The sequence below is a fragment of the Mytilus edulis genome, chromosome 13, assembly GCF_963676685.1.
Source record: "Mytilus edulis chromosome 13, xbMytEdul2.2, whole genome shotgun sequence".
Taxonomy (NCBI): domain Eukaryota; kingdom Metazoa; phylum Mollusca; class Bivalvia; order Mytilida; family Mytilidae; genus Mytilus; species Mytilus edulis.
Window position 1 is genome coordinate 74361148 of NC_092356.1, and position 23829 is coordinate 74384976.

General features: G+C 35.2%; 1 protein-coding gene across 1 annotated transcript; it reads left to right on the forward strand.

The window, feature by feature from the left end:
• Positions 1-11284: 11284 nt before the first annotated feature.
• Positions 11285-14950, forward strand: LOC139500559 (uncharacterized). The gene has a single exon (XM_071289307.1). The coding sequence runs from the start codon at positions 11285-11287 to the stop codon at positions 14948-14950; it is 3666 nt and encodes a 1221-aa protein (XP_071145408.1).
• Positions 14951-23829: the final 8879 nt, after the last annotated feature.

Here is a 23829-nt window from a genome sequence, read left to right on the forward strand (position 1 = left end):
ACTATTCTATATTACGAATGGCTGACAGGATATACATATAAATCACTAACAGGATTTCTCCCGTCATTTTTTTCTCCATCATGATGATATAAAAAGCAATTTAAGAAAATAATTCTGACAGTTTCAGAAGCAATTAACATGTTGGATATTATATACAAAAATATCTCAACAAAATCTTTCGAAAAAGAATTTTCTTGTGACAATACTATTGGTTAAAGATTTAAAAGAAAATACTAATCAGACAAATTATATATTCTTTTCACATAGATTTAAAACAAAACCTTAATATATTTTATATATAACTAGCAATCATGTTCAATTGGATCTTTCTACAGTTGGTCTGTTTAATTTTATGTTACAAGCAAAGGAAACATGTCAATTGAAAATGGAAAAACAATTTGCTATATGAAAAACAAACTGTTTCTTGTGCTTCAGAATGCATGTCTGTTAAATTTATTTGTATTAAAATTGAAATAATTGCATTCTTTAAAGTTTAGCATAGATCTTTCGCTTACATTCAATATCGTTTGTATCACCAGCCAAGAAGTCTGCGCTTGATTATATTTCTGTAAATTAACTAATGTTAGCAAACCTGTTGCATCAGGTAAACACCAATCTGTCGTCCAAATCTAGATGTTAAGTTTGAAAACAAATTCCACCATCTATAGTTTGGAAGAGTGTCTTTCACCTGCATCCCGACATCATACTGCCATTTTAAAACATTCCAATAACTAACCATCGGTAGTGTATGTCTAATATTAGCCATTGCTTGAGTCGGATTCAGCTTTCCATCGAGAACATACAGTGACATTAGGAACCTGTACAACAAGACAAAAACGTTTCAACATTTAAAGAGTGCGTCTCTGTTTTTATTTAAAAAAAAAAACACTCAATAAATGTACAGCATCTGGAGAGTTTTTCATTGAATTCATTTATCCTGGACGGTCATTATATACATTCAGCTTTAAGTCTTCACATAGAAGTCCTTAACATAGAACCAATCATCAAAAGAGGTTTCATAGGCTCTGAGGACAAGAAATAGGTAAAAATACTAGCAGCCTGTTACCACGTAACGACAGCCTTAATGCAATTTCCAGGTCGAATGCCACATCTACATATGGCATTTAATCTTTACATGGAAACAATACAAAACAAGTCAAAATGGTCCAAAAAACACCTAAAAGTGGCATTTACTTTCTTAAAAGGGTAGGTCAAATCCATTGAAACTCTGATGGTATGTTCCCTCCCATGTACCAATGTGGTATCTACCATTAGAAATTTGGAATGGTCTGTGTAACCATAGAAACCAGCCAAAATGTCAAAAATTTCAAAAATTTCAAAATGCTCAAAAAGTAATGAAACTTACTATGATTGTTGACTGTCAAGTCTGCATGAGACTTTTGAAGTTGGAATTTCCAAAATGGCTACCGTTGCCATGGAAACTGGAAAAATGTCAAATATTTTCAAAATGCTCCAAACTTAATGAAACTTGATATTATTGTTCACTGGCAAGTAAAGATGAGACTTTTGACTTTGAAATTTTCAAAATGGCTGCCGTTGCCATGGAAACAGCAGAAATGTGAAATTTTTTAAAATGCTCTCAATGTACTGAAAATTTACAGAAAGATGTATTGCCGTGCATATATGTGCATTCACTGTTCAACAATTTTGAAACAGCAAAAATGTGAAATTTTCTAAAATGCTCTGAATGTACTGAAAATTTACAGAAAGATGTATTGCCATGCAAATATGTGCATTCACTGTTAAAAGTTTTTGAAATGGCTGCCGCTTAGTGGCAATGGGGGGAAGGGTGACATCCGCTATTGCTTGCAATTGCAATTCTAGTTATTTTTATTCTTCCACACATTTTGTCCATGCTATTTCTCGGAATTGGTCAAACCTATGTTGATGGAACTATACCATATTATGAACCGCCATGTGAAGTTGTGCAAGAGACAATGGAATGGTAAACAATGGCTGCCGTTACCATGGAAACAGAACAAATGTGAAAAAATCCAGTTTTTTGTTTTGGTGAACTTTTTGGATACTATTTAACTCAGAATCATTATATTTTGATACAATGTAGGTGCCCACTATATACAGGTGTTGGATGATTTTGGCACTCATTGGAACTACTATGTTGCCATGGAAACTACTCCAAAAAATTCAAAAATCTCAAAATGTTCCAAACTTAATGAAACATCACAGTAACGATGAGCAACATTGGAAGATGTGAAATTTGGCGTTGGAATTTCCAAAATCGCTGTTGTTACCATGGAAACAATGCAAAAAGGTCAAAACTTTGAATTTTCACAGAACATTCTAGAACATCAATGTTTAATTTATTCTAGAGACATTAAATGGTATATGATTGTGGAGGGAAATAATTGCAGCGGGGGTTTGACTTTGGAATGTTCAAAATGGCCGCCGTTACCATGGAAACAGCAAAAATACAAAAAACTTCAAAATGCTTCAAATTTATTGAAACTTATAACAAATGTTGCTCAGCTAATGTAGACTTGACTTTTGAGTTTGGAATTTCCAAAATGGCCGCCGTTACCATGGCTACCGCTCACCTGGCAATAGGGGAAGGGTGCCATCCGCTATTGCTTGCAATCGCAAATCTAGTTATTATTATTATTATTATGTCACCCTGACTGAGGTCGGGTGACATATTGTTATTGTACGATTCTTTTTATGGCACCCTCAACGGAGTTGGGGTGACATATTGTTATTCTACGTTTCTTTTTTTTTCTTATTATGGCACCCTCAACGGAGTTGGGGTGACATATTGTTATTCTACGTTTCTTTTTTTTCTTTTTATTATTATTTTTATTCTTCCACACATTTTGTCCACGCTATTTCTCGTAATTGGTCATACCCATGTTGATGGAACTATACCATCATATGAACCGCCATGTGGAGTTGTGCAAGAGACATTGGAATGGTTAAAAATGGCCGCCGTTACCATGGAAACAGAACAAATGTGAAAAAATCTAGTTTTTAGTTTCGGTGAACTGTTTGGTTATGCTTTAAGTCAGAATCATTATATTTTGATACAATGTAGGTGCCCACTATATACAGGTATTGGATGATTTTGACACTCATTGGAACTACTATGTTGCCATGGAAACAACACCAAAAATTTCAAAAAAATCAAAATGCTCAAAACTTAATGAAACTTCACAGTAACGATGAGCAACATTGGAAGATGTGGAATTTGGCGTTGGAATTTTCAAAATATCTGTTGTTACCATGGAAACAATGCAAAAAGGTCAAAACTTTGAATTTTCACAGAACATTCCAGAACATCAATGTTAAATTTTTTCTAATGACATTAAATGGTATATGATTATTGAGGGAAACAATTGCAGCGGGGGTTTGACTTTGGAATATTCAAAATGGCCGCCGTTACCATGGAAACAGCAAAATGTGAAAAACTTCAAAATGCTTTAAATTTAATGAAATTTATAACAAATGTTGCCTACCTTATGTAGACTTGTCTTTCGAGTTTAGAATTTTCAAAATGGCCGCCGTTGCCATGGAAACAGCAAAAATTTTCTATATGGCTGCCGCTTGCCTGGCAATGGGGGAAGGGTGCCATCCGCTATTGCTTGCAATGGCAAATCTAGTTATTTTTATTATTCTTCCACACATTTTGTCCATCGTGTTTCTAAGAATTGAGTGATCCAATATTGTTGGAACTATAACATAATGAGGACCCCCATTTGAAGTTGTGCACCTTGCTATGGAATGGTAAAAGATGGCCGCCGTTTCCATGGAAACAGCACAAATGCGAAAAAAATCAAAGTGGTCCAAACTGGAAGAAACTCCACAGGAATGTTAACTGGCATGTGCTGATTTCCAGTTTGACTTTGGAATTTTCAAAATGGCTGCCGTTACCATGGAAACAGCTAAAATATCAAAAATTCTAACTCTTTCCTTATAACATCCAACTGGATGAAACTTTATGAAAATGTTCTCCGGTATGCCAAGATGTCAAGACAATATATGGATAGTTCAAAATGGCTGCCGTAGTCATGGAAACTGGGGCCAAGTTTTGCATTGACCCTATGGAAAAATGCATAAAATCAGCCTATTCTCAGAGAGTAGTGCACCAAAGTCAATGAAACTGCATTGATATATAACATGACATGTGCCAATGAGATGTACGCTTTTAGAATTTTGGAATTATCTACTGTAACCATGGTTGCAGCACAAATGTTCAAAATTTCCAAAAAAATCAAAATGCTGCAAACTGGATGAAACTTTACACGAATAGTAACTGACATATGCGGAGTTGCATTTTGAAGTTGGAATTTCCAAAATGGCTGCCGTAACCATGGAAACAGCAAAATTGTCAAAAATTTCAAAATGCTCCAAACCTAATGAAATTTTACAAAAATGATGACTTGCATGTGTAGATACACTCTTTGACTTTGAAATTTTCAAAATGGCTGCCGCTCGCCTGGCAATGGGGGGACGAGGGTGCCATCCGTTATTGCTAGCAATTACAAATCTAGTTTTTATTATTATTATTCCACACTTTTTTGTCCAGACTATTTCTGACAATAGGATGGACCAATTGTTATGGAACTATACCAAAATGTTAATGGCCATATGCAGAAGTGCAGTCGAGGGTTGGCATATCCAACATGGCTGCCGTTGTCATGGTAACTGAAAGAATGTAAAAATGTAATGGAACATTCTAGAACATTAGTGTTACAGTAAATCTACGGCCATTAAATGTTATATAATGGTATAATATTATGAGGAGCACAATATGAAGCAGCAGTATGACTTTGGAATTTCAAATGTTGCCATGGAAACTGTTCAAAAAAAGCTAAATTTTGAAAATTCTTCAAAAATGTATAAAACGTTACAGCATATTAATCTAGATGCGGCTTTCAACTTTGGAATTTCCAAAATGGCTGCCGTTACCATGGCTACTGTTTAGTGGCAATTGGTGGACCAGGGTGACATCCGCTATTGCTTGCAATGGCAATTCTAGTTATGGCACCCTCAACGGAGTTGGGGTGACGTATTGTTATTCTACGTTTCTTTTTTTTTTCTTATTATTATTTTTATTATTTTTCTTCCACACATTTTGTCCAGGAGTTTTATGGAAATCCATTTGACCAAAGTTGATGGAACTCTTTTATATTGAGGACCCTTAGGTTAAGAGTTGCAGGCACCATGGAATGGTTCAAGATGGCTGCTGTTTCCATGGAAACAGAACAAATGTGAAAAAATCCAGTTTTTTGTTTTGGTGAACTGTTTGGATATGCTTTATCTCAGAATCATTATATTTTAATACAATGTAGGTGCCCACTATATACAGGTGTTGGATGATTTTGGTGATCATTGGAACTACTATGTTGCCATGGAAACTACACCAAAAATTTCGAAATTCTCAAAATGCTCCAAACTTCAGGAAACTTCACAGTAACGATGAGCAACATTGGAAGATGTGGAATTTGGCGTTGGAATTTCCAAAATATCTGTTGTTACCTTGGAAACAATGCAAAAAGGTCAAAACTTTGGATTTTCACAGAACATTCCAGAACATCAATGTTAAATTTATTCTAGAGACATTAAATGGTATATGATTATGGAGGGAAAAAATTCCAGCAGGGATTTGACTTTGGAATATTCAAAATGGCCGCCGTTACCATGGAAACAGCAAAAATATGCAAAATTTCCAAATGCTTCAAACTTAATGAAACTTTGCAAAAATGTTACTAGACATCTGTAGATGCACTATTTGACTTTGGAATTTTCAAACTGGCTGCCGCTCACCTGGCAATGGGGGAAGGGTGCCATCCGTTATTGCTAGCAATTACAAATCTAGTTATGGCACCCTCAACGGAGTTGGGGTGACATCTTGTTATTGTTCGTTTCTTTTTTTTCTTTTTATTATTATTATTTTTATTCTTCCACACATTTTGTCCATACTATTTCTCAGAATTGGTCAGACCAATGTTGATGGAACTATACCATAATATGAACCGCCATGTCAAGTTGTGCAAGAGACATTGGAATGGTAAAAAATGGCCGCCGTTGCCATGGAAACTGATCAAATGTGAAAAAAAATGCAAATTTTATATCTTTCATTATAAGACCTACCTGGATGAAACTTAGTGGTAATGTTCCTTGGTATGCCTAGATGTTGTGACAATATAAGAAAATTCCAAAATGGCCGCCATTGTCATGGAAACAGGGCGAAAGTTTAACATTGGCCCTATGGGAAAATACATTAAAGATGCATTTTCTTGAAGAATATAGCATCAATCCCAATGAAACTTTATAGATATGTAACATGGCATGTCCCGAAGTGGCACATGTCTTTGGAATTTAAGAAATGGTAACCGTTACCATGGAAATAGCAAAAATTTCAAAAATTTCAAAATGCTCCAAAATTAATGAAACGTTACAACAATGTTAATACACATCTGTAGATGCAATCTTTGACTTTGGAATTTTCAAAATGGCTGCCGCTCACCTGGCAATAGGGGAAGGGTGCCATCCGCTATTGCTTGCAATGGCAAATCTAGTTATGTCACCCGATCGACAATGTCGGGTGACATATTGCTTTTCTTATGTTTCTTTGTTATTATGGCACCCTCAACGGAGTTGGGGTGACATATTGTTATTCTACGTTTCTTTTTTTTCTTATTATGGCACCCTCAACGGAGTTGGGGTGACATCTTGTTATTGTTCGTTTCTTTTTTTTCTTTTTATGGCACCCTCAACGGAGTTGGGGTGACATCTTGTTATTGTTCGTTTCTTTTTTTATGGCACCCTCAACGGAGTTGGGGTGACGTATTGTTATTGTACGTTTCTTTTTTTCCTTATTTTTATTATTTTTCTTCCACCTAATTTTGTCCAGGAGATTTCTGAAAATCTAATGGACCAAAGTTGATGGAACTCTATTATATAAAGGACCCTTAGGTGAAGAGTTGCAGGCACCATGGAATGGTTCAAGATGGCTGCCGTTACCATGGAAACGGAACAAATGTGAAAAAATCTAGTTTTTTGTTTTGGTGAACTGTTTGGATATGCTTTAACTCAGAATCATTATATTTTAATACAATGTAGGTGCCCACTATATACAGGTGTTGGATGATTTTGGTACTCATTGGAACTACTATGTTGCCATGGAAACTGCACCAAAAATTTCAAAAATATCAAAATGCTCCAAACCTAATGAAACTTCACAGTAACGATGAGCAACATTGGAAGATGTGAAATTTGGCGTTGGAATTTTCAAAATATCTGTTGTTACCATGGAAACAATGCAAAAAGGTTAAAACTTTGAATTTTCACAGAACATTCCAGAACATCAATGTTGAATTTATTCTAGAGACATTAAATGGTATATGATTATGGAGGGAAAAAATTGCAGCGGGGGTTTGACTTTGGAATATTCAAAATGGCCGCCGTTAAAATGGTTCAACATGGCTGCCGTTACCATGGAAACGGAACAAATGTGAAAAAAATTTAGTTTTTTGTTTTGGTGAACTGTTTGGATATGCTTTAACTCAGAATCATTATATTTTAATACAATGTAGGTGCCCACTATATACAGGTGTTGGATGATTTTGGCATTCATTGGAACTATTATGTTGCCATGGAAACTACATCAAAAATTTCAAAAATCTCAAAATGCTCCAAACTTCATGAATCTTCACAGTAACGATGAGCAACATTGGAAGATGTGCCATTTGGAGTTGGAATTTCCAAAATGTCTGTAGTTACCATGGAAACAATGCGAAAAGGTCAAAAAATTAAAAAATAAATAAAAATCCAGCAAACTGCATGAAACTTAACAGAAATGGTCACTGGCATAAGCAGAGTTGACTTTTGAAGTTGGAAATTTCAAAATGGCCGCCGTAACCATGGAAACAGCAAAAATGTCCAAAATTTCAAAATGCTCTAAACTTCATTAAACTTTACAAAAAGGATAATTTGAATGTGTAGATGCACTCTTTGACTTTGGAATCTTCTAGTTTGCTGCCGTTTCCATGGAAACTGCGAAAATGTGAAAAAATTTCAAAATTCAAAATTCTTCATTATAAGATGCAATATTATTTTGGAAAATGGCTGCCGTTACCATGGAAACGACCAAAATGACAAAATTTTCAAAATACTTCAAATGGTCTAAAAATTAACTGTACTGCACTAACATAACTAGATGCAACTTCCGACTTTAAAGGTCGCTGTTACCATTGAAACTGTCCAAATGACAAAATTTTCAAAACACTTCAAATCGGTAACATATCTATTTGCGACTTTCGACTTTAATATGTTCAAAAAGACCGCCGATACCATTGAAATAACGCCGCTACCATTGAATAACGCCATGTCGTATATAAGTTGCTGTGCTCTTCTGTTTAGGAAAAGTAATACTCTTGTCGAACCGACGTCTTTTTTCCAATTCCTGTGACACAATTTTTCCTCAACAGGTTGTAATAATACACACATATATTTTATCAAAATACTGCTATTACATTTTAAATAGGAAGCCTCGTGTAATTTTTGCTGACAGGTTACAATAATACGCAGATATGTTTGATCAGAAGACTACTGTTACATTTTAAATCGCAAGCCTCGTGTCAGAGTCCCCATTGTTCCCAAACCGACCTAATTTTAGGTCATCAGGCTGTTATAACACGCAGCTATTTATGATCAAAAGAAATAATACTACATTTAATGCCTCGTTTTGAGAGTGTACCAATTTCGTCAGATTACAAGTGGATCTGTCAATGCACAGTAAAAAGCCTTGCCAAGTCGCCGTCTTTTAACTTATTCCTCGCGCTGAGAGTGTACAGCGCTGTGTGTAGGATGTACAAGTCCCCAGCCAAGTTTAATCAAACGTTCCGACATATTCCTAACACTGAATGTATCACGATGTGTTAAACATTTGTTAGTATGCAAGTTCCTTTTATCTTTTATAACAGAAGAACTACTGACATCTGATGCCGCATTGCTGAAAGTGTTACACACTATAAGAATGTATAAGAACCCCGCCATGTCACATAGAAGTTGCTGTGCTCTTCTGTTAAAGGACAGTAAACCCTTGTCGAACCGACGTCTTTTTTCAATCCCTCATTGTAACAAGGTACTAAACTCTATGCAGGATGTATAAGTACGCAGCCACGTCCAATCAGACGTTCGTCTTATCTTTGTTCAACATACAGTAATGAACTTGCCATGTGCATGTCGTTTTGATTAATGTTTTGTGTGGAGAGCTTACCACGCTCTTTACACGATGCACAAGTCGAAAGCTACGCCCAATTCACAGATTGTACTTAAATCGGACTAAAGAATTTTCAAAGGCGACATTATTTTCCTTAAGAGGTGTAATGATACACACATATGTTTCATCAAAAGGTTGTACTTAACTCAGACAGAAAAATTTTCAAAGGCGACATAATTTTTAATCAACAGTGGGTAATGATACGAATTATATTTCATCAAAAGACTACTATTACATTTTAAATTGCAAGCCTTGTGTCAGAGTCCTCATGGTCAACCCATTGTTCGACCTAATTTTAGTTCAACAGGTTGTAATAATACACCACTATTTATATGATCAAAAGTTATATTACATTTCATGCCTCGTTTTGAGAGTGTACCGAGCGCTGTAAGATGTTTAAGCACGCAGTTACGTCAGATTACAAGTGGCTTTGATCTGTCAATGGACAGTAAAAGCCTTGCCAAGTCGCCGTCCTTAAGTTTATTCCGCACGCTACCGCGCTGTGTGTAGGATGTATAAGTACCCAGCCACGTTCAATCAGATGTTCCGACCTATTCCTTACACCAGAAGCGTACTGCGCTGTGTGTCGAATGTGTAAGTAAGCAGCCACGTTCAATTACAAGTTCTTTTTATCTTTTTTTCTACAGAAAGTTCCCCTTATCGCTCTTCAAAGTACAGTTAAACACTCATGTTGTTTTGATCAATGTTTAGAGTGAAGACCACAGGTTGTAATAATACACAGCTATGTATGATGAATAGACTAATATTACATTTCATGCTTCATGTTGTAAGTGTACCAAGATGTGAATGATGTATATAAGCAACATACTACAATTTACTTTGATAGACGGTAATACTCTTGCCAAGTAGCCGTCGTTTGATGTATTCCTCACACTGAAAGCGTAGCGCGCTGTGTAGGGTGTATAAGTATCCAGCCACGTCCAATCAGAGGTTCCTTTTTTCCTCTTTTAATATAAAGTGTCATACATTTGATGCCTCTCGTTGAGAGTGTACCACGCTGTGTAAACTGTATAAGTACGCAGCCACGTCAGATTAGGAGGAATCCGGGTCCGTTCGCCCTGATTCATGTTAGCCCGAGTACCTGATACCTGTTCGCCCAGGTTTCATTCGACCTGATACCTGTTCGACCTGATTTGTATTCTATTCGACCTGATTTGTATTTTTTTCTAGTTATTGTCTAGTCGCATTATTTTAAGTATTTGAACAAAATATGTTAAAGTTTGTTGAAAAATTGACAGAATATTTATATTGCCGCAATCAATTTATCATTTTCCCTTTGATTTACAGGGTAGAATACTGGAATACAATGTATTTATCTAAAAGCTATTGATATTTGTTAACAAATTAAATGTATTCAGTCAATCACGAATGTAAGCAGTATGACTAATCTTAAGAGTATAAATAAATGAACTTGTAAATCTGTTTCATAATTTACCGTTCGAACTTCATTTTTTTTATTAATTTAAAACTGAATATTTTATAAAAACAAAACGTTTGTTTTTATTATTAATCCATCAAAAGATCCGAATTATTTTGTAATTGAACAATTAATGATCATAAACAAGCCATACACTTTTAAATATTTCAATGTTTCCATAAATTTCAAGATACATGCTATATATACCATAGAAATATCTGAATGAGTTTATTCAACTTCAATGCCTTGACTATTAATATTTTTATAGTAGGGCGAACGGACTCTATGAGCGAACGAACTCAGAGCGAACGGACCTAGGGCGAACATGTTATTAGGGCGAAAGGTCCCGATACCGATTGGGAGTCACCAGAACTGTTAATGAACTGTAAATCTTGAAAGTCATACAATTTATTTGCCTAACATTTTTTCTTAAAACTTTACCGCCATTTTAATTTACGTTTCAGAGAAGTTACAGCCATTTCACACTATACTTTAGATCAAGTTAGCAGCGTCATTTAAGATATAATTTGAGCTACATTTATCAAAGCAAATGTGAATTTTGATTTCTATGAACACAATATTTTATCATGGAATCACATGATCAACGCGTAGATAATTTCAAATTGCAAAAAGCTGTTTTAGGTCTTTTGAACGAAACACGATACCATTGCTCTGTTATTCGTGATTTCAATCTTCCGTCAGATTATCTGATGGGTGACACCAAATTACCTGTGAAAAAGAAGAAGGGTAGGACTAGTTCTAGTACTAGATCCAAAAGAGATAAAGACAAAGAGCGCAAAAGAAATCAGAGAGCATTTCAAAAACAATTGAAAGATGATCCCGAGAAAATCTCAGCTACCCGAGTTCAAACTCTATATAAAACCAGTTCAACGTATAGAGAAAAGAAATTGGCATATAGCAGAGACAAATACAACAGTAATGTATCGTATAAAGCAGCTAAGAAGCTTGCTTTAAAGAAAAAGTATAAATCCAATACCCAATTTAAAGAGTCGCGAAAAGATTTTATTAAGAATAAATACAAATCGAACAGTCACTTTAAACAAGCACAGAAGGATTATATGAAGAACAAGTACAAGTCAAACAAGCTATTTCAACAAGAACATAAAGATAGAATTAATGAGAAATACCATTCAAGCATTCCATTTCAAAAAGCACGTAAAGATTACATTAAGAACAGATACCAGTTCAACATGTCATTTCAACAATCACAGAAGGAGTACAGTAGGAACAAATACAGATTGAACTATCAATTCAAATCAGCCATTAAAAAGGCCAAAGCTGAAAGGTATGCTACTGACATTGACTTTAAACATAAAGTTAAGGCACTAAACCTTCTCAGATATAGACAGAATGTATTAGTCAGAGAGAAGTGCAAGAAGAGGCAGCTTGAACTATACAGACGGGAGTTACAATATAGAGAAAAGAAAATTTCTTTAGTACAAGCGAGACGTTCAAACACTGAAAATGATATAGCTGAATGGTTTAGACAACAAGTACGAGATGGTCCGATATACATTTGCTCTGTGTGTATCAAGTTAAAGTTCAGAAAGCAAGTTGTTCAATTGGACACGGAAAAATATTTAAAGAAGGGCAAAAAAAGTGCAGCAGTGGCGAATCAGTGTATCTCTTTTGAATTCAAATCCACTTGTACAGCTGATTGTCCAATTAAATGTGAAACCATAAACCACAAACTATGGATTTGTTACACTTGCCATCGTCATCTCATTAAGAGTGAAGTTCCAGCAGACGCAAGAGCAAATGGCTTAGAGCTAACGCCTATTCCAGAAGAATTGAAATATCTGAATTCATTAGAGAAACAGCTAATTTCTCAACGAATACCGTTCATGAAACTTGTCCAACTGCCAAAAGGAAACCAAAGAGGCATAATTGGCCCCTGTGTTTCCATACCAACAGATATTCAGAAGACAGTTACTATACTTCCTCGTTCTGATGATGAAACACAGCTTGTACGGTGTAAACTTAAAAGAAAACAAGCATACATAGGTTACAGTCAGTATGCGTTTATCAGTACCAAAAAAATATGCAAAGCTCTGGATTGTTTAAAAGAATGCAACCCATATTACAAGGACACTGTGTTAAATCAAACATGGCTTGACGAATTTTCTCCAGAATTTGAAGATTTAACAATGGCCGAGACAGATCATGAAGATAGTCCTGATATTTTAGAAAGACAGGACGTAAAAACACAACCGAGTGGTGAAGATCCACAAGATGAAGAAGATCAGAATGTCAAAGACAGAGGTTTTCCATCAGACACCTGTCTACAACCTGTAGATATAGGTCAGGAGATATTGGATCAACACTTTGACGACATTTTTTGTGTTGCACCAGGTGAAGGTAGTACACCTGTAAGCATGATGCAGGAAGAAGGCAATGAGGCGATGTCTTTTCCGGCACAGTTTCCTGAGGGATCTTTTGGGTCATATGATAGTAAAAGACAGGTTCACCTCACAAGATCAAGGTACTTTCATGCTAGACTCCTTAGTGGTGACAGGAGATTTTCCAGTGATTCGTCATATATATTCTATGCACAGTACCTCTCAGAATTGGAGCAAGTTATCTCCAAAGTGTCTATAGCGCTTCGGAAGAGTACTGGAAAGGATTCGACAGGTAATGCTATAACAGCAAGCATGTTGACGGACAGAAACCAGCTGAAAAGTCTATTGAGTACCGATCAAGGTTATAAATTTATGACTCCCATTCGAGGAACACCTCCATATTGGCAGACTGCATTAAAGGATCTCTTGGCAACAGTTCGTCAGCTTGGGATTCCTACGTGGTTCGCCACATTCTCAGCTGCTGATATGAGATGGACAGAAGTTCTACAACTACTTTTAGAGCAACAAAAATGTGCGCAGTCGTTGGAAGATCTCGATTGGACTGGTAAATCCGAGGTTTTGAGGAACAATCCCGTCATGAACGCTGTCATGTTTGACCACAGGTTTCACACCTTCCTGAAAGATATTATCATTAAACGTAGAATAATTGGAAATGTAAAAGACCATTTCCACAGAATAGAATTTCAACAACGTGGATCTCCTCATGCCCACTGTCTTTTTTGGATTGAGGATGCACCAGTGGTTGATCAGGATGATGACCAGACAGTGTGTGATTTTGTAGATCAATATGTCAGTTGTCAATTACCAGATAAAACAGTAGACCCAGAGCTCCATGCAATGGTAAGCAGTGTTCAGCAGCATAGTAAAAGCCACTCTAAATCTTGTCACAAAAAGGGAACCACTTGTAGATTTAATTTTCCTCGACCCCCTTCAGAAAAAACTTTTATCTCGAGACGTAAAAGCCTAGCAGATCCATCCATAAAAAAGTCTCCCCAACAAATTAAAGATTTTGCTAAATCTGTTTTAAATCAACTTTGGACTGTTTTACAAGATGAGCATTTGGAAAATATTACAACTCAAAATTTGTTCCAAGCTGCTGGAATCACGCAAAAGGAGTTTGAGGATGCTTCAAATATTCTCACCAAGAGGAACAGTGTTACTTTGCAACGTTCTCCATCTGACGTGTGGATAAACCAGTATAATCCTGATCTCCTGCGTTGTTGGAATGCGAACATGGATATACAATTCATCACAGATGTTTATGCATGTGTGGTGTATATCATTTCATATATTTCCAAAGCAGAGAGGGAGATGGGAGTGGTTTTGCAAAATGCAAGCAAGGAAGCAGCTGAAGGTAATTGTGATGCACAGCAGGCAATGAAAAAGATTGGGGGAGCCTACTTTAGACAACGTGAAGTCAGTTCACAGGAAGCTGTTTACCGAGTGTGTGGTCTTCATCTTAAAGAATGTTCTAGGAAGGTGCAGTTTGTTCCTGTCGGTGACAATCCTATTAAAATGAGTCTTCCATTGAATGTTATAAAAAAGAAAGCTAACCAACTTGACGACAACAATATTTGGATGCCGTCTTTATATGACAGATATAAAGCAAGACCAGCTGAAATTGTTTTTGAAAAAGTCTGTTATGCATCATTTTGTTCTGAATACTATGTTCTTCCTGCATCCCAAATACCTAAGAACCCTAAAAAATCTCAAGTTTTTAAGTTACAAAATGATTTTGGTTCCATCAAAAAACGATCCAGGACTGATGCGGCAGTTATTAAATATCCAAGATTTCATCAGAAAAATACCCTGAATTGTATTTTCAGTCTAATCTTCAGCTGTTTCTACCTCACAGAACAGAAGGTCAATTAAAACCACTGCAGTTTAAGACATATGAAGAAATGTATTTAAATGGAGCGGTTTTGATACCCCCAGAAACAGAACTGCAAAATGTTAAATCCATTGTTGATGCGAACAGACAGATGTTTGAAAAAAATGCTGAAGCTTTGGAAGAAGCAGAAGAAATGTTACTAGCTGATGGACCCCAGGAAGATGCATGGGCTCTGATTGCTCCTGAAACAGAGGCAGAACGATTAGAAGCACAAGAGGACAACAAAGAGATAAATGAAGAAGACAGTGTTGAAATTCCTGAATTAGACATTGCAACCAAAACAAATCAACAAGGCAATGATATTGAAATAAGGCAAACCATATGGCCTACTCCACAAATAAGAACTTTCATGCAGCAACTTAATAGAGAACAAAAAGACGTGTTTTACAGAATAAGGCAATGGTGTATAGACAAGGTGAATGACAAAAACCCTGAACCATTCAGAGTCTTTATTAATGGAGGTGCGGGAACAGGAAAGAGTCACTTAATTAAGTGCTTGTTTTATGAAATGACTAAAATATTATCCCCTTATTCCGATAATCCTGATGATATAGTTGTCCTTTTAACTGCTCCCACAGCAACTGCCGCCTTTAATATTGGAGGCACTACACTACATCAAGCTTTTTCACTGCCACCAGCTCTACCATTTCCGTACATCTACCTGAGAGAGGACTCAGTTAACAAACTTCGTTCAAAGCTGCAACATCTCAGCATTTTGATAATTGATGAAATCTCAATGGTTGGTCAGCGATCACTCTTGTATATAAATGAAAGATTGAGACAAATCAAACAGAGCGGAAATGCACTTTTTGGGAATATTTGTGTAATCGCAGTGGGAGACTTTTACCAGTTACCACCGGTTAAACAGAAATGTCTATATGATTTAAGACCTGAAAGCTCCTTTCCACTTTGGAGTTCCAACTTTTCCTTAGTAGAGCTTAAACAGGTCATGCGTCAAAAAGACGATTCGGTTTTTGCCCACTTATTGAACCGCTTGCGAGTAAAAAGAAAAGATCAACTTTTATCGCTACAAGACAAATCCTTCTTAAAATCATGTGAACAGCATACTAACCCACCTGAAACACTCCACATTTTTGGAACTAATAAGGAGGTTGAATCACACAATAACCAACTTATTGAAGAAGTTTGTAAAATTACTCAAACTATATGTGCACAGGATTACGATAAACATCCTCAAACAGGAAGACTCGCACTAAAAGAACAGCCATATGATACATCACATGATTACCTACCAGCGCATTTGATTGTAGGGCAGCAGGCTAGGGTAATGCTCATCAGAAATGTTGACGTGACATGCGGTTTAGTAAATGGAGCAATGGGAACTGTAACTGAAGTTTTACCACCAAAACAAGGGTTGTCTATGCCCCAAGGAGTCATGGTACTTTTTGACAATAAGAGAATTTGCCAAGATAAAACATCATCAAGATCTAAACATCAGGCTATCATGATTACCAAGTTTGAGGAAAACCTTCCCCAGAAAGCTGTCAGGTTTCAGTTTCCACTCCGATTGGCTTGGGGCTGCACCATTCATAAAGTGCAGGGTTTAACTACTGATTCAGCTGTTGTGTCTCTCAAGAACATATTTGCTCCAGGTATGTCCTATGTTGCTCTTAGTCGTGTGACATCAATGGTAGGACTAACCATCAAAGATTTTGATGAAAAAAACATCTACTGTAACGAGCAAATATGTAAGGCTCTCAAACAAATGCCTCTGTACTTAACAGTTAAAGACAAACCCATACAGCAAAATAATATGGTAATAATCCTTCACAACATTCAAGGGTTAATCCCACATATTAATGATATCAGATCAAATTCAGACATTTTGTCTGCAAACTTTGTTTGTTTGACAGAAACATGGCTGAAAAATGAAACAGTGCCATGCTTAAAAGGTTTTAACTTTTTGCATAAGAACAGATTTTCATCATATCCATCAAAGAAAAAAGTTTTCAAGCAACTAAAACGCAAAACACACGGAGGTGTCGGAATTTACATCGGAAACGATCAACAGTGTTGTCCGATTACACTTGATTCAGCGAACATGGAATGTATAGTGATATTCATCAAGGAGATAAATACCAATTTAGTCCTTATTTATAGAACAGAAACTTACCCTTCCTCTCTGTTTCTAGATGAATTATATGAAGTACTTATTTCTCTACCACAGGAAAATGAAAATACTTCAACAATAGTTTTGGGGGATTTTAACCAGGATGTTCTGAAGACAAAATCATCTATTGAACAGTTTATGGCAAAACAAGGATTCTCACAAATTGTTTCCCATCCTACAACAGACGGTGATACCCTTATTGACCATGTCTACCTCCATGGCAATTTACAGATTTCTGCGGAAATAATTCAGACCTACTACAGTTACCACAATATGGTGTCATTGAATATTAAATTGCCAACTGTGTAAACCATTTGAATATGAAAATATTGTGTTTCCATTCCCTTGTCCATATTTAACCAAGGCTTCCTAATGTTTTTACCATGTTCAGTACGAAACCACTAAATTCGTACTTACCTTTGATGTAAATAAAGTTTTTCTTTTCTGTTGGCTATTGTTGATCAGTTTTAACGGGTACAAGAACAGTTAATACATTGTTCCCTTTAAAAAATGAGTTGCGGGATGTAAATAATGAGTTCCTAATGTTTTTACCATGTTCCGTACGAAACCACTATATTCGTACTCACCTTTGATGTAAATAATGAGTTCCTAACGTTTTTAGCATATTTAGTACGAAACCACCATATTCGTTCTTACCTTTGATGTAGATAATGATTTCCTGATGTTTTTTACAATGTTCCTTACGAAACCACCATATTCGTACTTACCTTTCATGTAAATAATGATTTCCTCATATTATTAACATATTCCGTACGAGACCATAATATTCCTCCTTACCTTTGATGTTAATAATGAGTTCCTAATTTTTTTACCATATTCCATACGAAACCACTATATTCGTACTTACCTTTGATGTAAATAATGATTTCCTGATGTTTTTTACAATGTTCCTTACGAAACCACTATATGCGTACTTACCTTTCATGTAAATAATGATGTACTAAAATTTCTTAACATGTTCCGTACGAAACCACTACATTCGTACTTACCTTTGATGTAAATAATGATTTCCTAATGTATTTATCATGTTCAGTACGAAACCACTATATTCGTACTCACCTTTGATGTAAATAATGATTTCCTAATGTTTTTATCATGTTCAGTACGAAACCACTATATTCGTACTCACCTTTGATGTAAATAATGATTTCCTAACGTTTTTACCATATTTAGTACGAAACCACCATATTCGTTCTTACCTTTGATGTAGATAATGATTTCTTGATGTTTTTATCATGTTCAGTACGAAACCACTATATTCGTACTCGCCTTTGATGTAAATAATGATTTCCTAACGTTTTTACCATATTTAGTACGAAACCACCATATTCGTACTTACCTTTCATGTAAATAATGATTTCCTCATATTATTAACATATTCCGTACGAAACCATAATATTCCTCCTTACCTTTGATGTTAATAATGAGTTCCTAATTTTTTTACCATATTCCATACGAAACCGCTATATTCGTACTTACCTTTGATGTAAATAATGATTTCCTGATGTTTTTTACAATGTTCCTTACGAAACCACTATATGCGTACTTACCTTTCATGTAAATAATGATGTACTAAAATTTCTTAACATGTTCCGTACGAAACCACTACATTCGTACTTACCTTTGATGTAAATAATGATTTCCTAATGTTTTTATCATGTTCAGTACGAAACCACTATATTCGTACTCACCTTTGATGTAAATAATGATTTCCTAATGTTTTTATCATGTTCAGTACGAAACCACTATATTTGTACTCACCTTTGATGTAAATAATGATTTCCTAACGTTTTTACCATATTTAGTACGAAACCACCATATTCGTTCTTACCTTTGATGTAGATAATGATTTCTTGATGTTTTTATCATGTTCAGTACGAAACCACTATATTCGTACTCACCTTTGATGTAAATAATGATTTCCTAACGTTTTTACCATATTTAGTACGAAACCACCATATTCGTTCTTACCTTTGATGTAGATAATGATTTCTTGATGTTTTTATCATGTTCAGTACGAAACCACTATATTCGTACTCGCCTTTGATGTAAATAATGATTTCCTAACGTTTTTACCATATTTAGTACGAAACCACCATATTCGTACTTACCTTTCATGTAAATAATGATTTCCTCATATTATTAACATATTCCGTACGAAACCATAATATTCCTCCTTACCTTTGATGTTAATAATGAGTTCCTAATTTTTTTACCATGTTTCGTACGAAACCACTATATTCCTACTTACCTTTGATGTAAATAATGTTTTTCTTTTCTGTGACCTATATTTTAACATGATTTAACGACTGCTTCAACACATAAATGAATTGTTCTCTTTACCAAATCAAGGTTTAAAATGTAAATATCATTTTTGAAATTATTTAACGCTTTGATGTCAATAATGATTTCCTGATGTTTTTTACCATGTTCCATACGAAACCACTATATTCGTACTTACCTTTCATGTAAATAATAATTTCCTTCTGTTTTTTACCATGTTCAGTACGAAACCACTATATTCGTACTTACCTTTCATGTAAATAATGATTTTCTTTTCTGTTGGCTATATTTTACCATTTTTTACCGACTGCTTTAACACATAAATGAATTGTTCCCTTTACCAAAACAAGGTTTGAAACTATTTTCAACGTCTTCACTGCGTATAATGCCCGGTTGATATCTTCGTACTCAGCTTTGATGTAAATAATATTTTTGATTTCTTTTGTTCATTTTTTACCTTGTTTAAAGGCCTACAAGAACACTTAACACATTGTTCCCTTAAACAAAATGAGGATCGGGATGTAAATAATGATTTCCTTCTGTTTTTACCATGTTCCGTACGAAACCATTATATTCGTAATTACCCTTGATGTAAATAGTGATTTTTCTTTTCTGTTTGCTATATTTTAACATGTTTTAACGACTGCTTAAACACATAAATGAATTGTTCTTTTTACCAAATTAATGTTTGAAATGTAGATATCGTTTTTGTAATTATTTTCCAACTTCTTCACTGTGTTCAGTACCCAGTAGATCTCTTCGTACTCACCTTTGATGTAAATAATGTTTTTGATTTCTTTTGTTCATAATTTACCATGTTTTAACTGGTACAAAAACAGTTAATACAAAGTTCCCTTAATCAAAATGAGGTGCGGGATGTAAAAAATGGTTTCCTAATGTTTTTATTATGTTCCGTACAAAACCACTATATTTGTACTTACCGTTGATGTAAATAGTGTTTTTCTTTTCTGTTGGCTATATTTTACCATGTTTGAACGACTGCTTTGACACATAAATGAATTGTTCATTTACCAACTTAAGATTTGAGATGTAAATATCATTTTTGAACTATTTTCCAACGCACTGCGTTCAGTGCCTGTTGGATCTCTTCGTACTCAGCTTTGATGTAAATAATGATTTCCTGATGTTTTTACCATGTTCCGTACGAAACCACTATACTCGTACTTACCTTTCATGTAAATGATGATTTCCTTCTGTTTTTTACCATGTTCAGTACAAAACCACTACATTCGTACTTACCTTTCATGTAAATAATGATTTCCTAATGTTTTACCACGTTCCGTACGAAACTACTATATTCGTACTTACCTGTCATGTAAATAATGATTTCCTTTTGTTTTTTACCATGTTCAGTACGAAACCACTATATTTGTACTTACCTTTCATGTAAATAATGATTTCCTTCTGTTTTTTACCATGTTCAGTACGAAACCACTATATTCGTACTTACCTTTGATGTTAATAATGTTTTTCTTTTCTGTGACCTATATTTTATCATGATTTAACGACTGCTTCAACACATAAATGAATTCTTCTCTTTACCAAATCAAGGTTTGAAATGTAAATATCATTTTTGAAAATATTTTCCAGCGTCTTTACTTCGTTCAGTGCCCGGTGGATCTGTTCGTACTCAGCATTTATGTAAATAATGTTGTTGATTACCTTTGTATTTTCTTTACAATGTTCTTTAGGCTAATATTTCTTTGTAGTTACCTTTGATTTACATAATGTTTTTATTTTTACATAATGTTTTTATTACCTCTGTCCCCCTTTTTTTAGTATGATTAAGCGTATGCATAAACAAGTGAATGCGTATTTCTCTTTTTAACAGATAGAGGTTAATAATGATAGTGTACTCATTTTACAATTGATATTGAATGGGATGTGACGAACTATTGTTGGACTTTTGATTTTTCAAAATAGTGCAAAGATGTGAAATTAGATACATGCCCTAAACTTCCAGAAACATTTACAGACAGACGTGTTGTTAATTCGTAATGTGCATTAACTGTTTAAACTTTTGAAAATGGCTGCAGTTAAGTGGCAATATGAGCAGGGTGCCATCCGCTATTGCTTGCAATGGCAAATCTAGTTTCTTTTTATTATGGCACCCTCAACGGAGTTGGGGTGACGTATTGTTATTCTACGTTTCTTTTTTTTCTTATTATTTTTATTTTTTTTCTTGCAACAAAATTTTGTCCGCGCGAGTTCTTGGAATCCAATGGACCAATGTTGATGGAACTCTACTATAATGAAGACCCCCATGTGAAGTTGTGCACCTTGCTATGGAATGGTAAAATATGGCCGCCGTTTCCATGGAAACTGCACAATTGTGAAAAAATCTAGATTTTGGATTTGGTGAATTAATACGTTATGCTTAAACTTAGAATCATTATATTTTAATACAATGTAGGTGCCCACTATATGCTGATTTTGGTATGATTTTGGAAATCATTGGAACTACTATGTTGCCATGGAAACAACACCAAAAATTTCAAAAATATCAAAATGCTCCAAATTTTTTGAAACTTCATAATAAAGATGAGCAACATTGGTAGATGTGGAGTTTGGCGTTGGAATTTCTAAAATGTCTGGCGTTACCATGGAAACATTGCAAAAAGGTCAAAAACTTCAAAAAAAATAAAAATGCTGCAAACTGGAGGAAACTTTACAGGAATGGTCACTGGCATAAGCAGAGTTGACTTTTGAAGTTGGAATTTTCAAAATGGCCGCCGTAACCATGGAAACAGCAAAAATGTCAAAATTTCAAAATGCTCCAAACTTAATGAAATTTTGCAAAAATGATAACTTGCAGGTGTAAATGCACTCTTTGACTTTGGAATTTCCAAAATGGCTGCCGCTCGCCTGGCAATGGGGGAACGAGGGTGCCATCCGTTATTGCTAGCAATTACAAATCTAGTTATTATTATTTTTATTCTTCCACACATTTTGTCCATACTATTTCTCAGAATTGGTCAGACCAATGTTGATGGAACTATACCATAATATGAACCGCCATGTCAAGTTGTGCAAGAGACATTGGAATGGTAAAAAATGGCCGCCGTTGCCATGGAAACTGATCAAATGTGAAAAAAAATGCAAATTTTATATCTTTCATTATAAGACCTACCTGGATGAAACTTAGTGGTAATGTTCCTTGGTATGCCTAGATGTTGTGACAATATAAGAAAATTCCAAAATGGCCGCCATTGTCATGGAAACAGGGCGAAAGTTTAACATTGGCCCTATGGGAAAATACATTAAAGATGCATTTTCTTGAAGAATATAGCATCAATCCCAATGAAACTTTATAGATATGTAACATGGCATGTCCCGAAGTGGCACATGTCTTTGGAATTTAAGAAATGGTAACCGTTACCATGGAAATAGCAAAAATTTCAAAAATTTCAAAATGCTCCAAAATTAATGAAACGTTACAACAATGTTAATACACATCTGTAGATGCAATCTTTGACTTTGGAATTTTCAAAATGGCTGCCGCTCACCTGGCAATAGGGGAAGGGTGCCATCCGCTATTGCTTGCAATGGCAAATCTAGTTATTATGGCACCCTCAACGGAGTTGGGGTGACATATTGTTATTCTACGTTTCTTTTTTTTCTTATTATTTTTATTATTCTTCCACACATTTTGTCCATCGTGTTTCTAAGAATTGAGTGATCCAATATTGTTGGAACTATAACATAATGAGGACCCCCATTTGAAGTTGTGCACCTTGCTATGGAATGGTAAAAGATGGCCGCCGTTTCCATGGAAACAGCACAAATGCGAAAAAAATCAAAGTGGTCCAAACTGGAAGAAACTCCACAGGAATGTTAACTGGCATGTGCTGATTTCCAGTTTGACTTTGGAATTTTCAAAATGGCTGCCGTTACCATGGAAACAGCTAAAATATCAAAAATTCTAACTCTTTCCTTATAACATCCAACTGGATGAAACTTTATGAAAATGTTCTCCGGTATGCCAAGATGTCAAGACAATATATGGATAGTTCAAAATGGCTGCCGTTGTCATGGAAACTGGGGCCAAGTTTTGCATTGACCCTATGGAAAAATGCATAAAATCAGCCTATTCTCAGAGAGTAGTGCACCAAAGTCAATGAAACTGCATTGATATATAACATGACATGTGCCAATGAGATGTACGCTTTTAGAATTTTGGAATTATCTACTGTAACCATGGTTGCAGCACAAATGTTCAAAATTTCCAAAAAAATCAAAATGCTGCAAACTGGATGAAACTTTACACGAATAGTAACTGACATATGCGGAGTTGCATTTTGAAGTTGGAATTTCCAAAATGGCTGCCGTAACCATGGAAACAGCAAAATTGTCAAAAATTTCAAAATGCTCCAAACCTAATGAAATTTTACAAAAATGATGACT